Source organism: Typopeltis vanoorti, chromosome 2 (assembly GCF_054136105.1).
Source record: "Typopeltis vanoorti isolate ZY-2024b chromosome 2, IOZ_Tvanoo_1.0, whole genome shotgun sequence".
NCBI lineage: Eukaryota > Metazoa > Arthropoda > Arachnida > Uropygi > Thelyphonidae > Typopeltis > Typopeltis vanoorti.
The window spans coordinates 49,813,088-49,838,355 of record NC_143550.1 but is presented as its reverse complement, the minus strand read 5'-3'; the positions used below and the strand labels follow the sequence as shown (position 1 = coordinate 49,838,355).

At 34.5% G+C, this 25,268-nt stretch overlaps 1 protein-coding gene across 1 annotated transcript in view; it reads left to right on the top strand.

Annotated features, from left to right (window-relative positions):
- Nucleotides 1–25,268, top strand: part of ERp44 (Endoplasmic reticulum protein 44) — a 196,800-nt gene that overhangs the window by 160,216 nt on the left and 11,316 nt on the right. The window contains exons 10-12 of the mRNA XM_090404875.1: nucleotides 5,176–5,317; nucleotides 9,714–9,813; nucleotides 16,110–16,250. Coding sequence (XP_090261001.1) covers nucleotides 5,176–5,317; nucleotides 9,714–9,813; nucleotides 16,110–16,196 — 329 coding nt within the window. The 3' untranslated portion in view covers nucleotides 16,197–16,250. The remainder of the gene's footprint in view (nucleotides 1–5,175; nucleotides 5,318–9,713; nucleotides 9,814–16,109; nucleotides 16,251–25,268) is intronic.

Here is a 25,268-nt window from a genome sequence, read left to right as displayed (position 1 = left end):
GGCTACTATTAAAGGATACTATTACCAATCTCTTAGTTTATTTAGATCATCCTGCGGATCTCTGTATCACCTTCATTAACTATTGTATAGGCATACAACAAAGGTGCCCAAAGAAAAGCTTTACAAAACACTACAATTTATGGGGTGAATGGAACATTATACAGAACAATGCACACTGTATATTTAAGTTGTCAGTCAGCAGTTAGAATTGAAGAAAATACAGGAAGGTGGTTTGATGTAAAATCAGGGGTAAAACAAGGATGCACATTAACTCTGCTTTTATTCATCATCTATATGGATCACATTATGAAAGAAAGTGGTATCAAGCCTGATATTAGAATTGGAGATGTCAAACTGAGCTCTTTGCTTTATGCAAATGATGTTATATTCCTAAACACATCTAGTGCAAGTCTCCAAGATTCATTAAGTTGAATAACCCTTGTAACAAATTTGGCATGAAAATCAGCAATAAAAAGACCCAAAACTGTGAAGCTATGAAGTTTTCTGGCAGGAGCACAGAAAACTTCAGCTGCATTCTGAATGGAGATCCTATAGAACAAGTAAAACATTTTGGCTATTTAGGCACAGTTTTTAGTGAAGATGGAAGGTTTAATTTGGAAATAGATAACAGAATAAGCAAAGCTGGTATGGGTACCAACTTTGTTTATTCTGTGCTAAATAAATGCTGAATAAATTTATATGGAATGAGAGAAATTAGCCGAAACACCAAACTAGCACTATACAAGACAGTGTTTTAATTTTGGATCTGAAAGTTGGGTTAAAAATAAAGCACTTGATCAAAGACTAGACAACACAGATATGAGGGTACTGAGAAAAATTATGGGAGTGAACCAATGACATCATAGCAGAATCATATTAAAGATGAAGATATTAGAAAGAACTTGTCATTGTTAACATTCAAGAATGTGTGAGCAGAGCTAATCTAAGGTGATATGGCCACTTAAATAAAATGGATGAAGAAAAGTTAGCAAATAGGTGTTTGATGCTAAGATTGCAGGAAAGAGACCCAGAGAAAGACCAAGGTCTAGGTGTGGATTGATTCGATCAGAAGTGCCTGAAGCATGAAATGTTGGTTATCACAATATTGGAGGTCACAAGTAATAGATTGATTTGAAGGAAAATTGTTGATAAGAGATTAATAGTAATATAAACTTGCTCATGTAGTGCTGTCATAGTGATCTGAACACATATCAGGGTACATATGATGATAATGACTATTATCCTCCTGAATTTTTATTCATCAGCACATAACTGTATATTCCCTTTGAAAAAATTATTTCCCATATCATTGATGTACAAATTAAATAGCAATAGTCCAAGTATACAGATCCTATATCACACCACAGGTCACCTGCCTTCTCTTCGGTGATACTCTTTGATTGTGTTTCCTTCACTGTGTCCTTCATGTTATTGTATTCATATGCATTTCTCATTTGCTCCAATTTACGTGGGTGGTCTGAAAAGTTCTCAACCATGAATGGCAATGCTATCGGCAAGATATTTTTTTTTTTAAGTTGGTACATCTGTCATAAGCATTCATTTGAAATTGCAAGTCATTCTATCAAGTAGCTTGTTTTATACAGCTGTCTGAAGCAAAAGTGTTGTCTGTATCCCTTGAAATGGATAAAATTGAGTATCGTGTGGTTATAAAATTCTTTGTAAAAGAAGGTTTAATGCCAAAAGAAATTCATTCAAAGTTCATAAAAGTTTATGGCACTGCCTAGTTTAAACATGGCTGTACCAGCCTTGAAGATGATCTATGTGAAGGAAGTCCAAAAAGTGTGCATAATATGGTATTGGATGATCAGCGGCAAAGTGCCTGAAATTGCTGAGACTATAGGCATTTCACAAGAATGTGTTGGATATATTTTGCATGAAGAATTATGATGAAAAAGCTTTGCGCAAGATAGGTGCTGCACTTGCTCACAGCAGATCAAAAACACACTCACGTGAAAATCTCTGAACAGTGCTTGGAGCATTTTAACAAGAATAAAACTGATTTTGTGCATCGATTTATTAGTATGGATGAGACTTGGATTCACCATTACACACCAAAATCCAAACAGCAGTCAAAACAATGGAGAAGCCAGTTGTTCAGCTCCAAAGAAGACAAAGTCTGTACCATCAGCAGGAAAGGTCATGACATCAGTGTTTTGGGATGCTAAAGGCATTTTGTTTATTAATTATCTTGAAAAGGGCAAAACAATAACCGGGGAATATTATTCTGATCTTTTAACCAGATTAGACAAAAAAATTTGTGAGAAAAGACCTGGTTTACAGAAGAAAAAAAATAATCTTTCATCAGGATAATGCACCTGCCCACAAAGGTGTTTTGGCAATGGGGAAAATTAAGGGATCTGCACAATGAATTGTTGGAACATCTGCCCTATTCCCCAGATTTGGCTCCCTCTGACTTCTATCTTTTCCTTGCTGGTCAGCGTTTTTCTTCAATCAAGAGATGATTGCAGTTGTAGATCGGTATTTTGCAGATCTTACTGAGAACCACTACAGGGATGGGATAATGGCACTGGAACATCGCTGCAATAAATGTATTAGTCTTAAGAGAGATTATCTATACTACTTTGTCACAGGAGACAAAGTAGTAGAGTAAACAGTGTTGAAGCAAAACTAGCAATATAAAAGATTCAAAGGAAGATCAAGATATAGACCAGGAAAAAAAAATATTGTTCTGCAGTTGATTATTAGTAATTAGTTTATTACTAATAATTAACTGCAGAACAAATACTTCTGAATCATTAATTCATTCCATTATTAGTATTGATACCAAAATATTTAATTATACAAGGAATAACTTGTATATAATTTGATAATTTCAAATGATTGTTGTACAATCATTTGCAAGTTAACAAGATGACTTATGCAAGAGTGTCCCTTATCATTAGTATTATTTGGAATATATATGAATGAAATAATTAGACTGGAGGTTAACCAACAAAGAAGGAATCCAGATAGAAAATAATTTTATCTTAGATACCTTGCTTTTAGCAGATGACTGATATTTGGAGCAACTGAGGACAATACAAAAAGCTGCAAGATGATAAAACAGTATAATATGTCAGTCTTTCAAGAAGAAACTGAAATAGTAACTGACAATAAAATAATTGAAAAAGTAAATTTTAATTTGGGCTATAAATTTAGCTCAAATGAAGATTGACACTTTTTAACAACACAATGTTTTGTATATTATTCCATTAAGGCCAACAATAGTAAAAAAAAAAGAGCAGATTAAGAATGTATAATATTTTATCAAAACAAGCATTATTATTATGATGTGGAAGCATGGACAATAAGAGAGGGAAATAAGAAGGAAAAAAAAATCACTGGAACAGAAATGAAATATATTGAGAACAGCAAGTTATGCAAGACTAGATTTTAAAATAAGAGAAAGAGAGAGTGAGAAATGAAGACATACTGAAAGATCTAAACACTGATAGTTTATTTTTCACTTGTTTAGAGTATAATAAATTTAGTTTAATCCTTTATCCAAGTGTGAGCAAACAAAGTTTGCACCTGAAAGTATCTTCAGGACTGGGGTAAGGTGGTACAACACCGGGCAACTCACAGCAAAGACTAGTTTCGACCTTTATTGAGGTCTCTTCAGTTTTCAACTTCAACAAATTCAACTAAATTTATTATACTCTAAACAAGTGAAAAATGAACTTTCAACATCTTTCTCTAAATCCAGAGTAATTTATTAAAAAAGGGTGGCACACCATTTGGCAACTCCTATAGGTAGAGATGACCTGCTAATGCTTCTGCTTGGTATCTCCACTTGGGCCTGGCTCCCACTGAAGAGACCTCAATAAAGGTCGAAACTAGTCTTGGTTGTGGCCCTTCCCTTAATGCATAACATTAGATGTATCCGCAAGGAGATGTGTTTTACATTATGAGAGATACTGAGATAGGAGTGTTGGTAGCTTGCTCCACCTTTGCAAAGAGTGCCCTGGTGTTGTACCACCTTACCCCAGTCCTGAAGATACTTTCAGGCGCAAACTTTGTTTGCTCACACTTGGATAAAGGATTAAACTAAATTTATTATAAACACTGATAATGGAAACTATAAAAACATAGAACATCTAGAATGAATGATATATAATAGAATACTTATGAACATGGTGAACTACAAACCCTGTGTTCAAAGAAACAGGTAGACTTGAAGTGCTGGACTGAGACAGGCCACCTGACCTAGACTTGTAAAAGGAGGAGGAGGAAGAAGAAGAAGCTTATTAACTGTAATCTTTATTTTGGAATGATTAATGTATCTAATTCCTTGGTTCCACTAGACCTGTCATTTTTTGTTTAAGTCATTACTTGTGTAAATGTAATCTAGATTTAATATTAACACAGATGAATTAATCATTCTAAAATGTTTGTTATTGTATTTAATGTGTTTTTTCTGTTCCTGTATTTAATGTGTTTTTTTTTTTAAGTGAATCCTACCCAGGAAAGGTAGTAAACCTATAGTATACAACAGCTACTGTGAGTGGGCTAATCTGAGAACCATATTCTCAAGATCATAGAACTTTTTCAAGCCACATCAGGCCTTCAATAAAGAAGGAGGTGGTCTCAGACTAAACTATGGGGAGGAGGAAGAATAATCTGCCACCTAAAGACTTGCACAAACATCCATAACACTGCCATGAGATTTAAACACAATGTCTTTATACTTGCTGATTAGCAGACTGTACTCTGGTTAATCAAGTATAATGAAATACCTGTATTATAAATTAATATTTTTTTATACTTTGATAAGCTACTCATATCAAGCATAATTGTCATTCAAGTTATGACTGTTGATAGGATTTAATGGAATTATTTTGTTAGACTTTAATGGTATCTGGTGTACCCCTTGAAAATGTACACCAAATGATGACTGTGATGATGAACATGAAATAATTTGACACCATTAGAGGACTTTCGTTGCAGAAGGAGAAATGCTTCTGCAGTATCAAGATTTTGTATAGCATGTGCCAGTCATATGAAATTTGTTGTAACATATGTAATGAACTGTATCTACCATTGCAAATATTTACCAATATTTCCTGTATCATATACTCATAACAGAAAATTAGAAATCTTATGTTTATTATCTATATTTACATGTGGATCAACACTCTGAATTATTCTTTTCAGGCAACATCAATTTCCTTATAGCAGATGGAGTAAAGTTTTCACATCCTCTTCATCATTTGGGGAAAGGCCAAAAAGATTTGCCACTTATTGCCATTGATAGCTTTCACCACATGTATCAGTTTTCTAAGTTCAGCGACATCAGGTTGGTGACCTAGCTTTCAGCAAGTATATGATATATACTTCCAGTTTAATTTTTTTTCTGTTTATGTGCACTGCTTTTCTGTTTGTTTTTAAAAAAAAATTAATATTTTTAATTTTCAAAGTAGTATGAAAGTTGTGAAACTGATTCCATTTAAGCATGTCTAGAGTCAATTCTAATCATAAGTTAGTACTTGTTATGATTAGAATAATAGTATTAGTAGTCTTATGACCTCATGAAAAGTCACGACCAAAGCCCATAGGTATAGTGCTATGTTAAAAGAAATTCACTAGAGCAAACTATCCATTATAACAAACTGTTCCTGTAGACCCTACCAGTTTGCTGTAGTGAAAGTTTTCTGTAATAGAAGATTAAAATATTTTCTTTATTGTAGTCAATAAAGTTATTCAAATTAAAAGTTAAGCCTATGAATTCTTGAGACCCTCACATAAATGGAACACGATTTCCCCACTCAGCTCCATGTAAAGTGTGGAGATACATTCTACCACTGTAGATAATATATAAATGCTGAACATGTGACTTTTGGGGGGGGGTCTAATATTACACAGTTATTAAGTAAACATTTTTAATTAATGTTTCTGCTTAAACTCAGCACTCCTTTATGGTAGCTTTTGTAGCAGTGCATTACAGGTAGATTTTGTTCCAGTATTATGGACTTTCTGCCATATTTTTCTGCATTCTTAGAGATCATTATTAATTCATTAAATTCACTCTATTAATGGCTTTAATGGAACATGTGCACTAGACATATTTAAATAACTTTCACAGCTTACACATGTAACAAAAATTATGTAGAATTTATTCAAAAACTGATATATTTGATCCAGAGTTACATGGACATTGTCAGGGAGATAGACCATTAATTACATTTAAAAGATGAATCAAAGTAATGAGTCATAAATCATGTGTATATTATATTTTGTCTTGGTCACAGCTGAAGTATATGATATCACACTATTAGAGTTCAAGTTCTCAGTAATTGCCATTACTGAGACAGAGAAGATGTTACTAAATAATAAGTATAGGATGTTATATTCGGGCAATAATGATCAAGGAAAGGAATTAGTAGTGATAGCATTCATCACCAAATGTGAAGATAAACTTCATGATTGGAAGGCAGTTTCAAGAAAAGTTATGTGGACAAACTTCAAAATGGAGAGAAGTGGACAACGAAATGTATTTGTGCTTACTTATAATCCCACAGAAGATTCTTTTAAGGTAGAAGTGGAGGAATTTTTCTAGTCATTAGAAATAATGACTAGAAAGAGCCTCCCCCTACTATATATATATATATATATATATATATATGCAAACAGGGTGGCTCGTATGTTACGGAACATTCCATAGAAAGCGTCCTTCATTGTGAAGCCAAAAATGGAAGGCATTTATGTGATGTGATTTTCATAACTAGTAAAATAAAATCTGGTGGTGTTAAAAGAAAAACAAAAAAACTTATGCATAATAAATTTAGTTTAATCCTTTATCCAAGTGTGAGCAAACAAAGTTTGTGCCTGAAAATATCTTCAGGACTGAGGTAAGGTAGTACAACACTGGGAAACTCGCAGCAAAGGTGGATGAAGCTCTTAACTCCTTGTCTCAGTATCTCCCATAATGCACAGCACATCTCCTTACGGACATGTATACTGATATGCACTTCCCATACTGGTTTCAACCTTTATTGAGGTCTCATCAGTGGAAGCCATAATGAGGTGGCACACCTTTTGGCAACTCCCTATAGGTAAGGATGACCTCTCCTATTGCTTCCGCCTTAGTATCTCCACTCTGGGCCTGGCTCCCACTGATGAGACTTCAATAAAGGTCAAAACAGGTATGGGTAGTGCCCCCCCCCCTTAATGCATAGCAATATATATGTCCGCAAGATGTGCTGTGCATTATGGGAGATACTGAGACAAGGAGTTGAGAGCTTGATCCACCTTTGCTGCAAGTTGCCCATTGTTGTACTACCTTACCTCAGTCCTGAAGATATTTTCAGGCGCAAACTTTGTTTGCTCACACTTGGATAAAGGATTAAACTAAATTTATTATAGTCTAACAAAGTAAAAAATAAACTTTCAACATCTTTCTCTAAATCCAGAGTAATTTAATAGTAAGGTGGCACACCTTTTGGCTGCTCCTATAGGTAAGGATGACCTCTCCATTAGCTTCTGCCTTAGTATCTCCACTCTGGGCCTGGCTCCCATTGACGAGACCTCAAGGGTCGAAACTGGTATGGGTAGTGGCCCTTCCCTTAATGCATGGCAGTATACATGTATAATGCATAGCAGTATACATGTCCACAAGGAGATGTGCTGTGCATTATGGGAGATACTGAGACAAGGAGTTGAGAGCTTGATCCACCTTTGCTGCGAGTTGCCCGGTGTTGTTACTACCTTACCTCAGTCCTGAAGATATTTTCAGGCGCAAACTTTGTTTGCTCACACTTGGATAAAGGATTAAACTAAATTTATTATAGTCTAACCAAGTCAAAAATAAACTTTCAAAAACTTATGCAGTCTCTTTCCAAAGACAGGGGCCCTTTCTATGGCACATTCCATGACTTATATACACACAGGATGTCCCATATGTATGTATAATATATATAGATATTGTGTTGATAGTTTGGGTCTCTCATGATAAGTGTCTTAGGACTCCATGGAGGTGCCTGTGCAATAATAATAAAATAAATATACAACTGGATCTCACATGCATTGTTGATCATTTTTGTTTTACATTCGCTATCACTTTTGAGTCTAGGGAAATGCAGAAGAAGATTCTTGGATTTAATGCAAATGTTTTGGCATTGTAACGGCATTTATATCCTTTGTTTAATGGCAAGAACTAATCAGATCACTTGACTAAAACATCTGACACATTATGGTTTGGGGCAGAAACTGCAAGATGTAGATATAACACAAGTGGAAATTTAAATAGTTTTCAGTGGCTACATTTAGTGCTGGTCTAGAGGAGCACTTGCTTGATCAAACATTAGTTACATACAAAATAAAACTTTATAAGTCAGAATTCAGTTGATCACCATTTTCTGATATATACCTACAAGGATTGTACAAGATAATATGACAATATTGCATAGTTTGTTATTACATACTTCCTGTCAACAATTTTCAGCACTTTCATATCTTATATTTGAGTCCTTTAAACTACTATACTGACTGCATCAATATAAGTAGATCTTCCTCTGAGTCTTTTTTCAGCTATCCTAGTACCAAGCAACTATTTTGCTAAGCTTTCCACTTCCCATTCGGTTTAAGTGACCACACCACCTTAGATTAGCTTTGATCACACATTTTTGAATGCTCATGATGTCATGGTCCTTTCTGATATCATTCTGCCACTGATGCCATCTGTTACACTTTACAATATGACATAATCACACTGTAAAACCCACAGTGTTCTTATGGGGGCATGTCACAGTATAAGTGTCATTTTTTTAGGGTATTTATTCCCAAGAACTTATTTTGTAGGAGAAGAAAGGGTACTTCCTCACCATATTCTCTGTAGTGAGCCTTGTACATCTCTCTCTCTTCAGATGAATTTCTTACCAAAGACAATTTATAGTCATTCAGAAAGGAAGTGGAAAACTGTGTAGCAATTTTGTTTCTGTCCAATCTTCCACAGGACCTATACTCTGTTTGGAACCTTTCATGATGGGGATTGATAAAAAAGAGGGAGAAAAAGTCAAACTGGAAAGAGGGAAAACATACTAGGGCATAAAAAATAAATAAAATTAGTATATAGGAAAATTTAAGGTGTGCAGTTTAACAAAAGTAAGAGGGTAAATATAAAAATGATGCTGAAAAACAAGAATGAAAAAGTGAAAAGAAAACCTGCAATCAATTAATGAAAACCATATTATAAATTTTGTGCATAAATGTTTGCATATGCTTGTTGTATAATAAGAACAAAATGAAAAGAAAACCATAATGTATGGTACACTACTCCATCAGGTAAGAACTTTCTAGTTTTTATAAAACAGTGTAGTTGGAAAATAGTGTAACACCATAAAAACTAACACAGTCAATTTCCACTATAGCAAACTCATTAGGACTCAGATGAATATTTTATCTTATATAATGGCAGGTTGGTTATAGTACATTTTTAGAATACTATTGATGAGGCCTTAGCTGGGACTTCTCAGTAGCTTTCTCGAGAGAGAGATGATGATGATGATCATATATGTAGCCAAGATGCAAATGGTATTGTTTGTGGTAGATAGAAATTCATGGAGTCAGCTTGCATTTAATAAGGGGATGATATATTTTAAGTTAAATATTAGCCTAGTTATTATATACATTTTTTGTGTATAGTATTTCTCTTGGTGAAATAAATAATAATGCATTTACATGTGGTCTGTTCTTAGCATTCCAGGTAAACTAAAGCAATTTATTCAAGATTTATACTCTGGAAAATTACACAGAGAGTTTCACTATGGACCGGATCCTACTACTGATGAAATCCAAGTAAGTGGAATATTTTACATTCATATTGAAATTTTATCATCCTTTTTTGAGCGAAAATAAGTCATCTGCTATACATTGTCTTATTATCCAACCCTCTTATCAGATAATATGATTTATGCATTGTTACTTTCTTTTTTGTTTAATCTTTGTGGGTGTTCGAAAAAGTCTCATTTGTTTTTTGTTTTTTTTTTAATGCCATTTAAATTGTATTGCATTAAGTATATTGTTCAAACATAAAAGTGAGCATAGATATTATGATATTCTAATGTTTTCAGTTGAGTAATGTTTAGATTTTTGAACTATGTCTTATTTTCCAATTTAAAAATATTGTAATTTGTATTTAATCATATGCCAACATACTTTAAAAATATACTTTGAATTATTTGAGGATCTGTGTCACTCACAAATGTTGTAATTTGTATTTTAAATAAATGTTTATAATATTTAAGGTACTTTTGTATTTCTTCATTTTATAATCCACATTTCATGGATTTTTGCAAGTGTATTTACAAGATACTTAGATGCATTCGACATTTTAGCACTAGTATTTTCCAGTTACTTTCACTAGGATTTCCTTTTGCTTGTTCGGTTAATTTCTTCTTAATCTGATTTTGCCTTCCTTACCATGGTTACCTTTCTTGCGTGATCCTTGTATTGTTCATGAGTTGGCTTTCTCCTTATGTACCCTCCACAACATTTTTTTTTTTTTTTTTTTTTTTTTTTTTTTTTTTTTTTTTTTTTTTTACTCTCCTGACCTTGGGTATACAGTGTGATATTGCTCCCTCCAGCTATCGCCTGTGAACATCCTTCCCTTACAGATCTTTATGCTATGGTACTGCTTCAAGCTGCCTCCTGACTGTACCATAATCAACTGCCTTAAGTTCCACAATATATGGAACATGTGGAACTTAAGTTCCACGTGTTTTGCTACCTCCCAAGTCAATATCACATGATCACTTTCCACAATTGAGATAGTGTATCTACCTACCTTAGTTATGGACAAGTCTTCTGACTATATAACAAGATCCAAGACTCTTATACCCCCAGTCCCCTCCATCATATTCTACTTCAAGTAATTATCTCTCAGTAATTGTATAAATTCCATTTGTTTCCTGTCATGTGATCTTTCCTCCTTCCAATCTATGTTTTTGAAGTTGAAGCCCCCCCCCCCATAATAATTACTCGACTTGCACTCCATGAAATTTTTGAATTGTCTGTGTCCAGCAGAAAAATTTTTTGAAAAAGATCCACTGTGTCATCTTTATGGATATTGGTAAATAGACTGGTAACATCTAAACTATCTAGAATGCCTGAAAGTTCTATATTTAAATCCTTTACCCTTTCAATAAAATATAATCTATTCTTCATGTATAATTCCATCTATCCTATGTGTGGAGCTACCAGGTTTGACAGATATTTTGCTTAGGTTGAGGTTTGGGAATCTCTTTTTCACCTACAATAGGATGTAGTGAGATATACTGTTTGTGGATCTCCCACAATAAATATCCTCCCATTCCCCCCCCCCCCAAAAAAAAATCGGAAGCAACAAATAACCTCATCGCCAAAAAAGTGTCCGTATCCACTTCAACATTTGTTGCTCTACCAGCACTTTAAATTATAGTGTAGTGTAGATGACCACCACCTGTAGTCATCTAAATCAGACTTATTATTCTAGAAACTCAGAAGTGCCATCCACTTAAACTGCTCAAAGTACACATTAAACATTTCTCTGTCACAAGGACAGCATATTTGCATTCTTCAGAACTGACATCCTGTGTCAGAGATGGCTAAACTTTGAATCCCACTGTTCTCTTCTGGCTCAAAATTTCCTTACCAAACTTTCCTGCATTTATTTGTGGTCTTTCCAAATTTTTATAACCACCTCTGACTTCTTTTTTTTACATTTATCTCTAAAGCTTGATTTTCTGCACTCGTCCACTCATGTTGTGTTTAGAAATGCTGAGGTGTTTACCATTAGCAGTGACCTAACAGCTCACTATTCTGCCTATCCCTTTACCGTTTCCTAACCAGCTTACTTTCCAGATACACTATAGATGTCAGCTTTCCAGTCACTCAGACCATAACTTTAGCATTTCTCTTTCTGGAATGAAGGTCTTCATTCTCCATTCTACCCAAAACTCCCTGTTATCTAAGCCTTTCTTTTTTAGCAATTGGGCCTAGCCTGTCCAGGAAAAACCTTTAGCATATCATAGGTAACTCAAGAATTCCAGCTTTTCATGCAGCCTGCATTGCAGTCCCATCAGCTGAGGGGAAAAAAAAAAAAATTGAATCTGATTGTCAAAGGGCCACATACTAGAAATTTCTTTCTTGTTCAAATGGTAGGAGAGCTGTCTACTCCCTTGCCAAGGTCATTGGGTGTAACTTTCACCCATCCACTTTTCTAACTTCCACATAATATCACTATTATAACATCACTCAAACACAAGGCTTACCTACTGGCATCATTCAGGTCCAGTAGTCCAGCATTGATGACCAAGGAGGAACTTGTCACTTAACCAGAATCTGCTCGTTGCATGCTATTTCTAGTATTTCATCAGAAACAAATAGGAAGAATCCTGATTAATTTAAACAACACCAACTACTCACCTGAACTTCTTGTCCCACCTGTTCTGCTGAAAACTTATACTACAGAACTAATACCTACCATATATTGTCTTTTTTTTTTTTTTTAATATTTTCTACTCAACAGGCATCTACCAAACAGTATGATAAACAAGCATGTTTTCCATTCCAAAAAAAAAAGGGGGGGGGGGGATAAAAGCCATTCAAAATGCTTCACAATTGTTCTTCAGTTATTTTCAAAAATTGTGAAGTAGGTCATCAGCATCCAACTTCCTTCACCACCTGGATGTCCACTAGCTAAACCAGCAATATGGATTTAGGGTAGATCAAGGATCAGAGATAGATAACAGGAAGGAGACCTCCACATATCCTTTTAAATAATGCTTAGAACCAACAAGGGCTTCCAACCTAATATTCAATCCTCACCTTCTTGTGGTGTATCTCATTAGTAGGTGTCTTTTTATGTTGAGAGGTTATTTTGTAAATGTATAGTACATTTTGGATAAAATGTACTATATGGGCTAAGGTTTTGCCCTTTTATTTTTTATCAGTTTTTATATATATTTTTACATAGTCTGGAAACCCTGCTCTAGAGACCAAACAAGGAACTTTTTCAAGCCATTTCAGGCCTCCAATAAGTGGGGCAGTGATCTCACACCAGGTGATGACATTCATCTTCTACCTAAAGACAATCACAAACATCCATGCCCACAGTGGGATTCAAACCTGCAGTAGGTATGCTAACCACTCAGCCAACCAGGCCAGTTGGCTAAGAATTTTTCAAGCCATTAGAAAGGCAAATAATATAAAGGAAATGTTTGTGCTTGTTTTAGATCAAAACAGAAGAGTAGGAAACGAATTATTAGAAATGTGTTGGGAAAATTTGGAGAAAAGAGCAAATCTAACAATAATGGTTAGTACCTGATAGATGTTAGTGATGATTAGACCAGGGCATGGTCTAATCATCACTAACACTATGATCCAGTATAAAGCTAGGCACAAACATGGAGAGAAGAAACAAAAAATAACTCCCATTGACTGTTATTGTTGATTACAATATCTTCATGCTATTTCAGGAGTATATGGGAACTTTGAAATAGGAAATGATTACCATTTAGTTTTGAGCATGAAGAAACCGAATATGATATCGAAACATACATAAGAAAGTTTTAAAAAGAATTGAAGTGGAATAGTAACTTTCTGAGATGAACTAGACTTATCTATACAAATATTGGAGGGGAAAAATGAAATAGTTTGAAGACAATCAAACCCTGAATACTCTGAATAAATCATTGATTGATGCACTCAAAGAATTATGGTGAAGTTGTCTCCAATCACAGGTGAACCTGGGAAATTAAAGAAGTAGACATGGAAAACAAGAAAGGATATTTAAAGTATCTAGCAAGTAAGTCCGTAGATGCCCTGAAATAATAATGTAAGAAAGCAAAACAGTGTGCAAAAGTAGCTAAACAGATAATGATAAAATATCAAAAGTAAATATTGGGAAAATGGCAAAATGTTCTGAAGGCTATTTAGAAATGAGTACTGCAAAAAGAACCTACGTGATAAAGGTGACATTAAAACTGAAGATAAAGATATTTTACATGTTTGGAGTAATGTCAGCATAGTGGTAGAATATATTCAAGAGAAATGTAAGAGTATAACAACACTGGATAAAGCCATCAAAAACCTGAATCATAAAGGTTTCTGGAATAGATGATATTCTACAGTAAATGCTCAAGTATGGAGGTATGAAAGTTATACTATTGCTACTTCATAATTCAGACCTGATTAAAGGGTTGAATAGTAGATAGTTGGAGTAGAGTTCTCATAGTATCCATCTGTAAAAAAGGGAAATGAAACAATATGAGAATTACAGAGGAATTTCCCTACTTAGTGTTTCTGGTAAGATTTATGCAAGTATATGCTTGGTGAAGAACAAGCTGAATTCAAGCTATATATATGACCCCAAAGACCCAGAATAGGTTATTGGGGTCAGATTTTCAATTTAACACAAATAGTTGAGAAATCTTGGGAATATAACAAGGATTTGTATTTAAGTGTCATAGATTAAGGTGCCAAGACAAAACTCTTCAAAACTCTAGTTATATGGTGTAAATGGGACATTATATCGAGCAATACTTAGTCTATATTTGTTAGAATTGAAGGAGGTACAAGTAGATGGCTTGATGTTAAATCAGGTGTGAAATACGCATTATCATTAATGCCACTGCTGTTGTTTATCCTAATTTCATAATGTGATGCACATAATGAAAGAAATTGGCATTAGCCTGATATCAGGAATGGGGATATCCAACTGAGCTCTTTACTTTATGTGCATGATTTTATACTCCTAAATAAATCCAGTATAAGTCTGCAGGATTCCCTGACTAAATTGAATGACTGCTATGGCAAATTTTGTATGCAAATCAGCTATAAAAAGATGATTATGACAATGATAATAGGCAGAAGCATTGAAAATATCAGTTGCATCTGAATTGGAGAACCTATAGAAGAGATAAAATATTTCAGCTAGTTAGGCTGTTTTTAGTGAAGATGGCAGATTAAATATGGAATCGACAGTGGAATTAGCAAAACTGGTATAGTTGGAAGTCATCTAAATAAATTTATATGGAAGAAGAGAGAAATTAGTCAAACACTAAACAATGTATGCAAGACTGTGTTTAAACCAATTTTAACATATGGATCTGAGAGCTGGGGTAGGAATAAAACACTTAATTGAAGAGTGGAGATCACGGATAGGTGAGTCCCAAGAAAGATTAGAAGAGTGAACAACATCAATGGCAGAATCATATTAAAAACAAGGATATTAGGAAGGAACTTGACATTGTTAGCATTCAGGTGTGTGTGTGTGTGTGTGTGTGTGTGAGAGAGAGAGCAGAGCTGATCTTGGGTGGAATTATTACTTAATGGGAGAGAAAAGGTTAGCAAATCAAATATGTTTGCCATGATGGTAGGAAAAAGACCCAGAAATGTCTTAGAAGACTGAAATATAAGATCTGATAATATTTAAGTTCTGCCAGATAACAGATTAGTTTCAAGGAAAATTGTTGATAAGTAGTTTGTAATAATGTAAACTTTTGACATAGTACTGTCATAATATTCTGTATGCCCTCTGAAGGTACATATTAGGAATTTGATGATGGTGTTGATCTTAAAAAAATAAAATAGTGTTTTTATATTCAGCATATGTAAGACTCGGTAAAGTCACATCAACAAACCTGTCATTGCAATTATTATGCAAGTACTGAAATAGAAAATGCAGTCATCTTGGTCTAGAAGTGTTCTTGGAACGGATGCTTGCAAAATTTATATAAAATATAAACAGTACAATTACTGCTTTCTTGTATTATTGATATAGTCTGAATTTATTAACCAGTTTGACATAAACCCCTTATTTTTTTATTTATTATTTTTTTTTTTAAATTCTGGTTACTACATGTGTCTTATTCATAAAAATTCTCAAATTTTTGATATGAAACTAATGGGTAAATCTACACAATTGTAACAATATTAAAATTGCAGATTTTTGATTAGAGATTACAAATTATTTTTATTAAAATTTTGTTACACAAGCAACAGATATTCATTTATACATGAAGAATATGGCATAACAATAATATTGTTTTCTCTTTCTTTTACTTTAATTATATGTGTATGTATACTAATTTTTTTTTCCCTCCCTAAATTAGAATATTCAGACAGACCCTCCAGAATCTACATTCAAAAAATTGGGACCATCAAGAAATAGGTATACACTTTTACGTGACGAACTTTGAGGACTGCTATTATTTGAAGTGAAAAGGACTGCTAGTCTTACTCATCAATAACAGGTATATAGTGAATGCTGCTTCTCTTTCAAGAATAAATCATTATTGCTCATATTAGCTAAATATTTAAATCATGCAGAAATGTGATGAATTGCATTCATATCCATGACTAAGAATCTGTGAAAGCATAGTAACTTGCATAGCATCCAGCTCCCTAATTAGAGATGAAAATGGTGTGTCTTTTTGGAAATTATTCTTTATTTTTATTTTATTTCATTTCATATGGTCTCTTTTCCTTTTCTAATAACAGCATTACATAAAGCCAAGCATCTTATAGCACTCACAAGAATGTTTTTGAGAAGTTCTTATAGACAGCTTAAATCACCTTTTTCTTTGCTAACAAAGGCTACACTGTTCCTCATTCATATTCGCAACCTGTCTTTTATGATGCATGTAGTCTCTGTGTCCATGCTGCAGGTAGAAATTAGCTGTAGTTCAAGGTTATCTTCAGACAATCACTACCACTACCTATAAAAGTATAATTTAGATGATATTTTCATTGTTTAACTTCTAACAATTCATATGTGGAGATTGTTAAAAACTGCAAAATTTCTGGCTTAATTACTTCACCCTTTTTCAATGAAACTAAAAATTTGAAGCTAGAAAATGGGAAGGTGGCTTTTGCAAAACACAAATAAAAATGAGATATAGCATAAAGATTCCAGGCAGAAAAAACTACTTGCCATTAGAGAGTATGGCGGGGGTGGCAGCTGATAGGTAGAATTTAGAAGCAGGACTTTCCAAAATTGTGAAAGATAACTAGCTATTATCACAAACATCATCATTATTTTGAGAAGTTCTTATAGACAGCTTAAATCACCTTTTTCTTTGCTAACAAAGGCTACACTATTCCTCATTCATATTTGCAACCTGTCTTTTATGATGCGTTTAGTCTTTGATTTGATTTTCTAAACAAGATCAACTCATTACACCATACAATCAAATTCACTCTAGATCTTGAAAATGATAACAAATTATCATTTTTGGACACCCTAATTAAGAAGCAAATGAATGGTCATCTCAGCCTCTTAGTTTACCGAAAACCTACAAATACAGGACGTTATTTGCACTTTAGGTCCTCCCGCCACATTTCTCAGAAACTTAGCATTGTACACATGCTAAAAAAGTGAGCTTTCCACATTAGAACAGATCAACAAGATCTCCAAGATGAATTATCGTTGATATCTAACAACTTCACCATGAATGGCTACCCTCGGAGACTCGTCCACAAGATACTTTTCTCTGACCCCCCCACAAAAACAATGAGATGACACGCAGTATATTTCTACAATCGTCATTCCATACGTGGGGGACAGTTTCTAATAAAGTTGCAAGACTCCTCAAACCCCATAGAATAAGAGTGACTTTTAAACCTACAGAAACGATTAGACAACTCTTAAGATCTCCAAAAGATAGCCATCCTTTCTTCAAATATGCTGGAGTTTACAACATACCCTGCTTGTGTGGTTTAAATTACATCGACCAGACTTCAAGAAACCTTGTGATTAGACAAAGGGAGCACATTGGAGACGTTAATAACAATAGAGAAGAAAAATCAGGTTTATCCTTTCATTTCTCAAGAACTAACCATATCATAGATTGGGATAAAAGCTCCATTCCTTACATAGAGGAGGATTTCTGCTCCCGAATTATTAAAGAAGCCACAACAGTTGCCTGTTCTGTACAAAATCTTAACAGGAACCAAGGATTAATCTTGCCAGATCTGGAAGACCCTCATTAGATCTCTAAACATACATGAACTGAATTATAGTGCCAATTATAGAACGTTCCTAAATAACAACAAGTGAGATCATACACACGCTATGCATGTATTGTACACATTCTGTTTTGTCAAATATAATTGGAATCGGTTGATTTATAGTCTGTAACAGATTTTAGCTTTAAGTGCCTTATATCAGTTATGTACTCTGAAGATGCCAACAGCCTCAGTTGGTGAAACTAGTTGGTATAACATAGTTGTTCTAAAAAAATACTTGGTCAATAAATCCCAATAGAAGTCATTTCCATAATCATCATTATTTGTCTTTCACCAGGAAGATTTAATTCCATCTTTGGTGTCAGTGGCAAACTCCACAAATTACCCATATTCTTGTAGTAGTTACATAATGCATTCAAGTTAATAAAATAAACTTCACTTTGTATATTATAACTTCTTCACTATCTTTTTTTACTGTGCTCTGTAGTAGATCCTGGTTCAGCCATATGTGGCAAATCCCTGTTGCAGTTGGCTGAGCCAACATATTAGCTTCGATGAATTCTCCTCTGTATTTCTTGTCAGATAAATTCATCTCATTAGTTAACCAACCAGTTCTCATAACTATTGTGATACAATCCTTAGAATTACTACATACAAATAAAGCTTCCCAACTTCAGAAGCCTGGAATTATGTCAGCATTAGGAGCCCAAGCCCACAATCTCATTAATCATGATGAATTAACCATTGAATCCAGATTTCTTGCTGCCACATTCCAGAAGAATGGATGATAAAAGAACTGTTACCAAGTTTTTATTCCATCTGCAAACATGACATGAAACTGATAAGGAAGTAAAAGGATATATCTTCCTCCCTACATCAGCAGCCTCAATTTTTACTGAGTTAGTGAATATTCTTAAGAATTTTCAAATCAGAACTACATTTGCACCTGTAACTAAACTGTCATCCATACTTCATCCAGTGAAACCAATGCAAAGTACCCTTTGGCATTTATTAGTATCCTTTGGTGTATTTGCAGTGGCTTATGTTACAAACAGAAACATCACATATAAGAATCCTCAGCTCTTTCATAATCTTTTATTCTCTTTATATTTGCACCTGATGAAATTCTTTAATAGGACAAAACTTTAGTTCCGTTCAATTAGCAGGAATAGTAATAGTTGAATTCTGTTTGTTATTTCCTTCATCATTAGTAATGTTGGGCTAAAGACTAGATAATCCAGAGACTGTTCTATAGACCAATCATGGAACTTTTAAAAGCCATTTCAGGCATCCATTTAGTGGCTGGTGGTCTCACACTGGGTGATGAAATGCATCTACCACCTGAAGGCTTCCTTTGTCTGTGGTGATAATTGAACCTATAGCCTGTTAATTGGAGAACAATGTGTTATCCACATGGCAAGGTCACTGTACTAAAATTGTACTAAAGATGCTCACAAATAGATTTAGTAATAACTTCTGTTAATAAAAAAATATTTTTTATACAAGTAGGCTGTATTTATTTTTTATTATAATGTATGTGTATGTCTTAGTTAGCAGACAAATCTGCTATAGATTTTCCACTGTACTTGTGACGTGGCAGGGGAATAAAAATGGCATGGGTAATACAGTAGAACTGGATAAGATTTCGCTACACATCTTGTGGAAATATCTGAAGAATGAAGGAAATAACATTGCTTTCACATTTTAGGTGCACAGACTTTTTTTTTGAAGCCAAAGTATGAAGTTTAGCACTATTAATAACTTATATAATGCAGAAATTACACTGGCAATGACAAACGCAAACTTACCTAGGATCCCTCCTAGAAGTAGAAAGCTGGTACATGGATACTATGATAATGCTAATGATATATGTATGTGTTGGCGTTCCCGACCATTTTTCTGAATGTATATTTTTATGAGAGTATATTGTTATATACTTTATATTTTTATGAAAATTGATAGTTTTCACTTTCTTAATACCAAGTGTAGCCTTAAATAATGTAGAGAATCGTGATTGATAATCACTGATATGTGTCAAGAATCGTTTCACCATCGCTAAGTAATAGTTGACCAGAAAATTAATTAAAATTCATGGAGAAAATGCACGATGAACCTAAGATAATTTCATCGGGGCAAGGAGGACTACTCCTAAATGGATATATTTACTACAAGAGTAAATCTGGTCCACAGGGTAAAGTATATTGGGAGTAAAAAACTTAGAATGAAAGAATGTTCGGCACGAGCTATTACAACTATGGATGGTCAAAATATAACAGTTGAAAAGGGGGGATGATCGATCATCTCACTCCCATCCATCAAATAGAGAAGAGGTAGAGAATGTAAGACAAAATTTAAAATGTATTGCCCAAAAACATCCAGCTCACATACTGCAAAATGAATTGCAGAGGGTGACCTCAGGTATTTTAAGCTTTTTACCTAAATGAGAAAATTTAAAAAAAAATCCATTAGAAGGAAAAGATTACATGATCAACCAGCCAATCCTACATCACTTCAGGAGTTATTCCAGACAGATAGGCTAAAACTCTTCATGGTGAAAAGTTTCTTCTGTATGATTCCTATACCAACGAAGAAAGTCATGAAAACAGGGTTATTGTGTTTGGAAAATAAAGAAAATCTACAGATTTTAATGAGCAGTCAAGAGTTGTTTCTTGATGGTACGTTCAAAGTCTGCCCCAGTATTTTTGTGCAAATGTTTACTGTTCTGGGAGAATAAGAAGGCCTGGAATAAATCCAGAAGATGGCGACAGTGTACTATGTATTCCATTGATTTATGCTTTATTAGCAAATAAAGCTACACTAAGATTTTGCTTATCATTTGGTCTTCAACCGATGATTTTGGAATTGATGTTATGCAGCCAACTCGAATAATGTGCGACTTCGAATTGGCCATTATAAATAGCGTAAGTGCTGTGTTCCCGAATTCAATAGTATCTATCTTGCTGTCTTTTCCAATTATCCCAATCTTTGTACAGAAGGATTCAGGTTGAGGGCCTACAAAAACTGTATAACAACCCTGAAGATTGTCGACTAAAGGACGAATTACATATGCTACAGGCTTTAGTGTTTGTCCCTGTTGATGATTTTGTCGATGCCTTCAATGAATTGAGAGAAGAGGTCTGCGATGATATCTTAACAATTTTTGATTACTTTGATTTGAATTATATATCTGGCTGAAGAGTATAGGAAAGAAGGCATTCAACACCCCCTCGTTATTCATGTACTCTGTGGAACCAATATGAGTCCACTATTCATAATTAACAACAGACGAACAACCTGAGCGAAGGGTTTCATAACTGCTTTCAGCAGTAGTTGGAAAGCACCACCCCAGTTTGTATTCAGCTCAGGGCCAGATTAAGACCCATAGAGACCCTAAGCACTTAAAAGATTTTGGAGCCACATATATATGTAATTCAAAATATAAACAATAATAAACCATAAAATAAATGTTTATTTTTGTATACTTCAACTTTATTTAGATTTGAAAACTTTTCTCCTACTTTTTTTAATTGCAAAGTCTTTGATCAGATCCTCAAAATTAATCTTACGTAACATATCTGCTTCTATACTTAATAGAGATAAGGCATTCAACCTGCCTTGTTGTATAGTTGTTCTGATGGGATTTTTAATATATTTCAACTGAGCAATTTGTGACCATTAATGTTAAAAATATACGAAAGGCAATGTCTACATTTGGAAAGGCACACTCAATACTCAATATTGTCTTCAAAATTATTTTATAAAGTTCAGCATGACTGAATCTTGTTTTTACATTTTTTGTTGCACTGAACTTATGGTGCACATATGAGTGAAACTGCTGAAGCTGAGCTGAGAAATTAGTGTTCAAGTCTTCTGGGTAAGCATCAATCAGCTTTTGACAACACTAAGAATACCTTTCAATTTCATTAGATGATGAAGTCACTGAAGCAGCATTATGTTGCACATCACTAGAAAAGAAAATCTCTCTGATATTTCTTTGTATATCTCTCTCTCTCCTCATCTCAGTTTTAAGTTTGTCAACAATTGTGTAAAAGGTGGTGATACGAAATTTATCTCTAGCATTCAGATATACTGGAGCATCTCCGTCATTGGGTACCTTCTTTCTGATACGTTTGCAAGTTTGAGCTGCCTTGTAATCAACATCTGGTAGCACTTCCTTTGTAGCTGCTTCATATCTTTCAAATTCATTTCGTGAAGTGCACAATTGGTCAGCTAATGATCCATACAGATCTGCACATGTTTTTAAGTTATCCTCATTCTGTAGAACTTGGCTTACTCTATGAAAATTTTGCAAAATCTCATCCCAAAAATTCAACATAAAAACGAATTCTAGCTCTTGCATCTTATTTGCAATATTATCTGCTTCTCTTCTAGCATCTCCCTATACAGTCTAACGCTTCTAAAATTTGAAGGAAAGATTTCAAAATTGCTGCTGTTGCCATAGCATGTGCCTCCCATCTGGTATCAGAGAGGGATTTTAAGACATTTTCATTTCCAATACAACCTTTAAGAATTGTCCACCAGCTGGTTGGGGCTGAAAAAAAGGTATAGAGCAACCGCACTGTAGAGAAGAAATTAACTGCCTCTTGACAGCAGTCAACAGCGCTTCGGCCTATCGAATTTAGTGAATGAGCTACACAGGGCACAAACTTGTTTGTTTCTAAAATTTTTTGCTGCATCCCCTTATAACGCCCAGACATGTTAGCAGCGTTGTCATAAGACTGGCCCCTACATTTTGAAAAGTTTAGCTGACAAACTTTACGTAAGTACTGCAACACCTGATTTGCCATTTCCTCACCAGTATGGCTTTTCATTTTCAGAAAGGTTAAAAAGCGTTCAATAGGCTGTCCATCTTTTAAGTACTTAAGTACAACACTTAACTGGTCGATATGTGACAGATCTGGTGTTGAATCAACTGACAAACTAAAATAACCAGAAGATTTTACTTCATCAACAATAAGCACATGGACCTTTTGAGCCATCAGTTGAATGTGTTTCTCACAGGTGGCTTTGGACAGATAAGGATTTCCTTTGCCACAATTTCCATATTTCGCAATGTGACCTGCTAAAAATGGATCAAACTGACTTATGAGCTCAAGCAGCCCTAAAAAGTTCCCATTTTGCAATGATCTAAATCTTTCTTCTGTTCCTCGAAAAGCCAAGCCACGTTCAGCTAACGTCAGCAGAGAAATCAAGCTACAACCCTGGATCTTTTGCAGACTGAATCATTTCACCACCATGGCCCACTAAACTTTCATTTTCAGCAATTATTTCAACCTCAGAATGTTTTGTAAAGCAACTTGCATCAACATTTGCAGTAGAGATATCAAGAGAATTTACAGACAAAGTGAGATCAGTAGTGAGACGTGCTAGATGAACCTGCTTGTGATACCTTGATGATTCCAACATCATCATCATTTTGATTTTGAAGTAATCAAAGTGATATTTGTGTCCACTTCTGATGACAGAGATTGGCTCTGATCAGGAATTGGTATACAATGTTGTCGAACTTGTGTGGCGAAATTAGTCTGCTTTGCAGTCTTGAAATCTAATTCCAAAGTCTCCTCTTGTTTCTTTTTTGATAGTTTTTGCTTTTGTGCACCACTTAACTGAACATGTTTCATCTTGGTTCTTGGGATCAGTTAAATACAGAAATAAAAAGATTATTTTGTTGAACATTAGGTGGCTATCAACACAGTTACACATATCACAGGCAAAATCATACGAACAATTTAATTTTCAGCTTACAGCTGAATCTTGTGCTTTAATTAATTCTTATTTTACCGGAGTTGCACTTCTGCAACAGTTTACCGGAGGCGCGTTTCTGAGACAACCACTTGATTTGTTTTATATTTGCTTCTGGAGCCTTTTATAATTTATTAAAACAGACAGGAAAATAAAAAATAAAATGGTTACATTAATTATAAAAAATTACCTCATTTGACGCAATGGTAGCGCCAGAAAGCGTGAACGAGATTACAGTGTAAACGAACCGTCATGCACGTGATTAGTTTTATTAAGCCTTGTACACGTCATTATTTATTGAAACAAAGTAGGTAACAGTAAGAAAAGATAAAAAACTAATTAAAAATTAATTTAAATTAAATTCGTCATCTAACTAAAGCAGAAATTCTGTGGTGCCCCCTTTCCATGATGCCCTAAGCACGTGCTTATTTTGCTTAATGGTTAATCCAGCCCTGATTCAGCTATAACAGAGTGACAAAAAGAACAAGCTGACTGAAACAATGATAGGTGAGTTTAGAATGGGTACAATAGTAAAGGCAGCACCAAAAAGGAACTGGGCAATTATTCAGAAGAGGATTAAAACCATTGTCTTATCATATCAAAGGTACAAAGAAGAGGGCCGACGACTCGACTACCTCCAGTGTATTGGATACAATTTCACTTTTTAGTGAGTCAATAAATTCATGTATCCTAAGTCTAAGTTTATCATCATCAAGTTCCTGCCATGTACCCTCAAGGGGTGTACAGGATATGATAGTACTACATGAAAAAAAATTACATCTTTACTAACTTCCTATCTACAATTTTCCTCCAAATCAATCTGTTACTTGTCAAGACTCCAGCGTTATCAGATCTTATATTTCTATCGTCTAAGGCACTTTGTACCCTATCAATCCACCTATATCTTGGTCTTCCTTTGGGTAGTTTTGCTGCCAACCTTGCAGAGAACACTTGTTTTGCTAATCTTTCCTCGCCCATTCTGTTTAAGTGACCATACCACCTGAGATTAGCTCTGCTAACGCATTCCTGGATGCTGACAATGTCAAGTTCTTTCCTAATATCCTTGTTTTTAATATGATATTGCCATTGATGCCATCTGTTCACACCTATAATCTTTCTCAGGACTCTCATATCTGCTACTCATATCATATCATAACTGGTTTGAACACTGTCTTGTATACAGCTAATTTAGTGTTCCGACTAATTTCTCTCTTATTCCATATGAGTTTATTCAGTTGACTTCCTACCATACCAGCTTTGCTGATTCTGTTGTCTATTTCTATATTTAATTTACCATCTTCAGTAAAAATTGTGCCTAAGTAGCTGAAATGTTTTACTTGTTCCACAGGTTCTCCATTCACAACACAGTTGACATTTTCAGTGATTCTGCCTATTTTCATTGTCTTTGTCTTTTTATTGCTGACCTTCATACCATATCTATTACAACAGATATTCAATTTAGTCAGAGAATCCTACAGACTTGTAGCGGATTTATTTAGAAGTATAACATCATCCGCATAAAGCAAAGAGCTGACATTAAC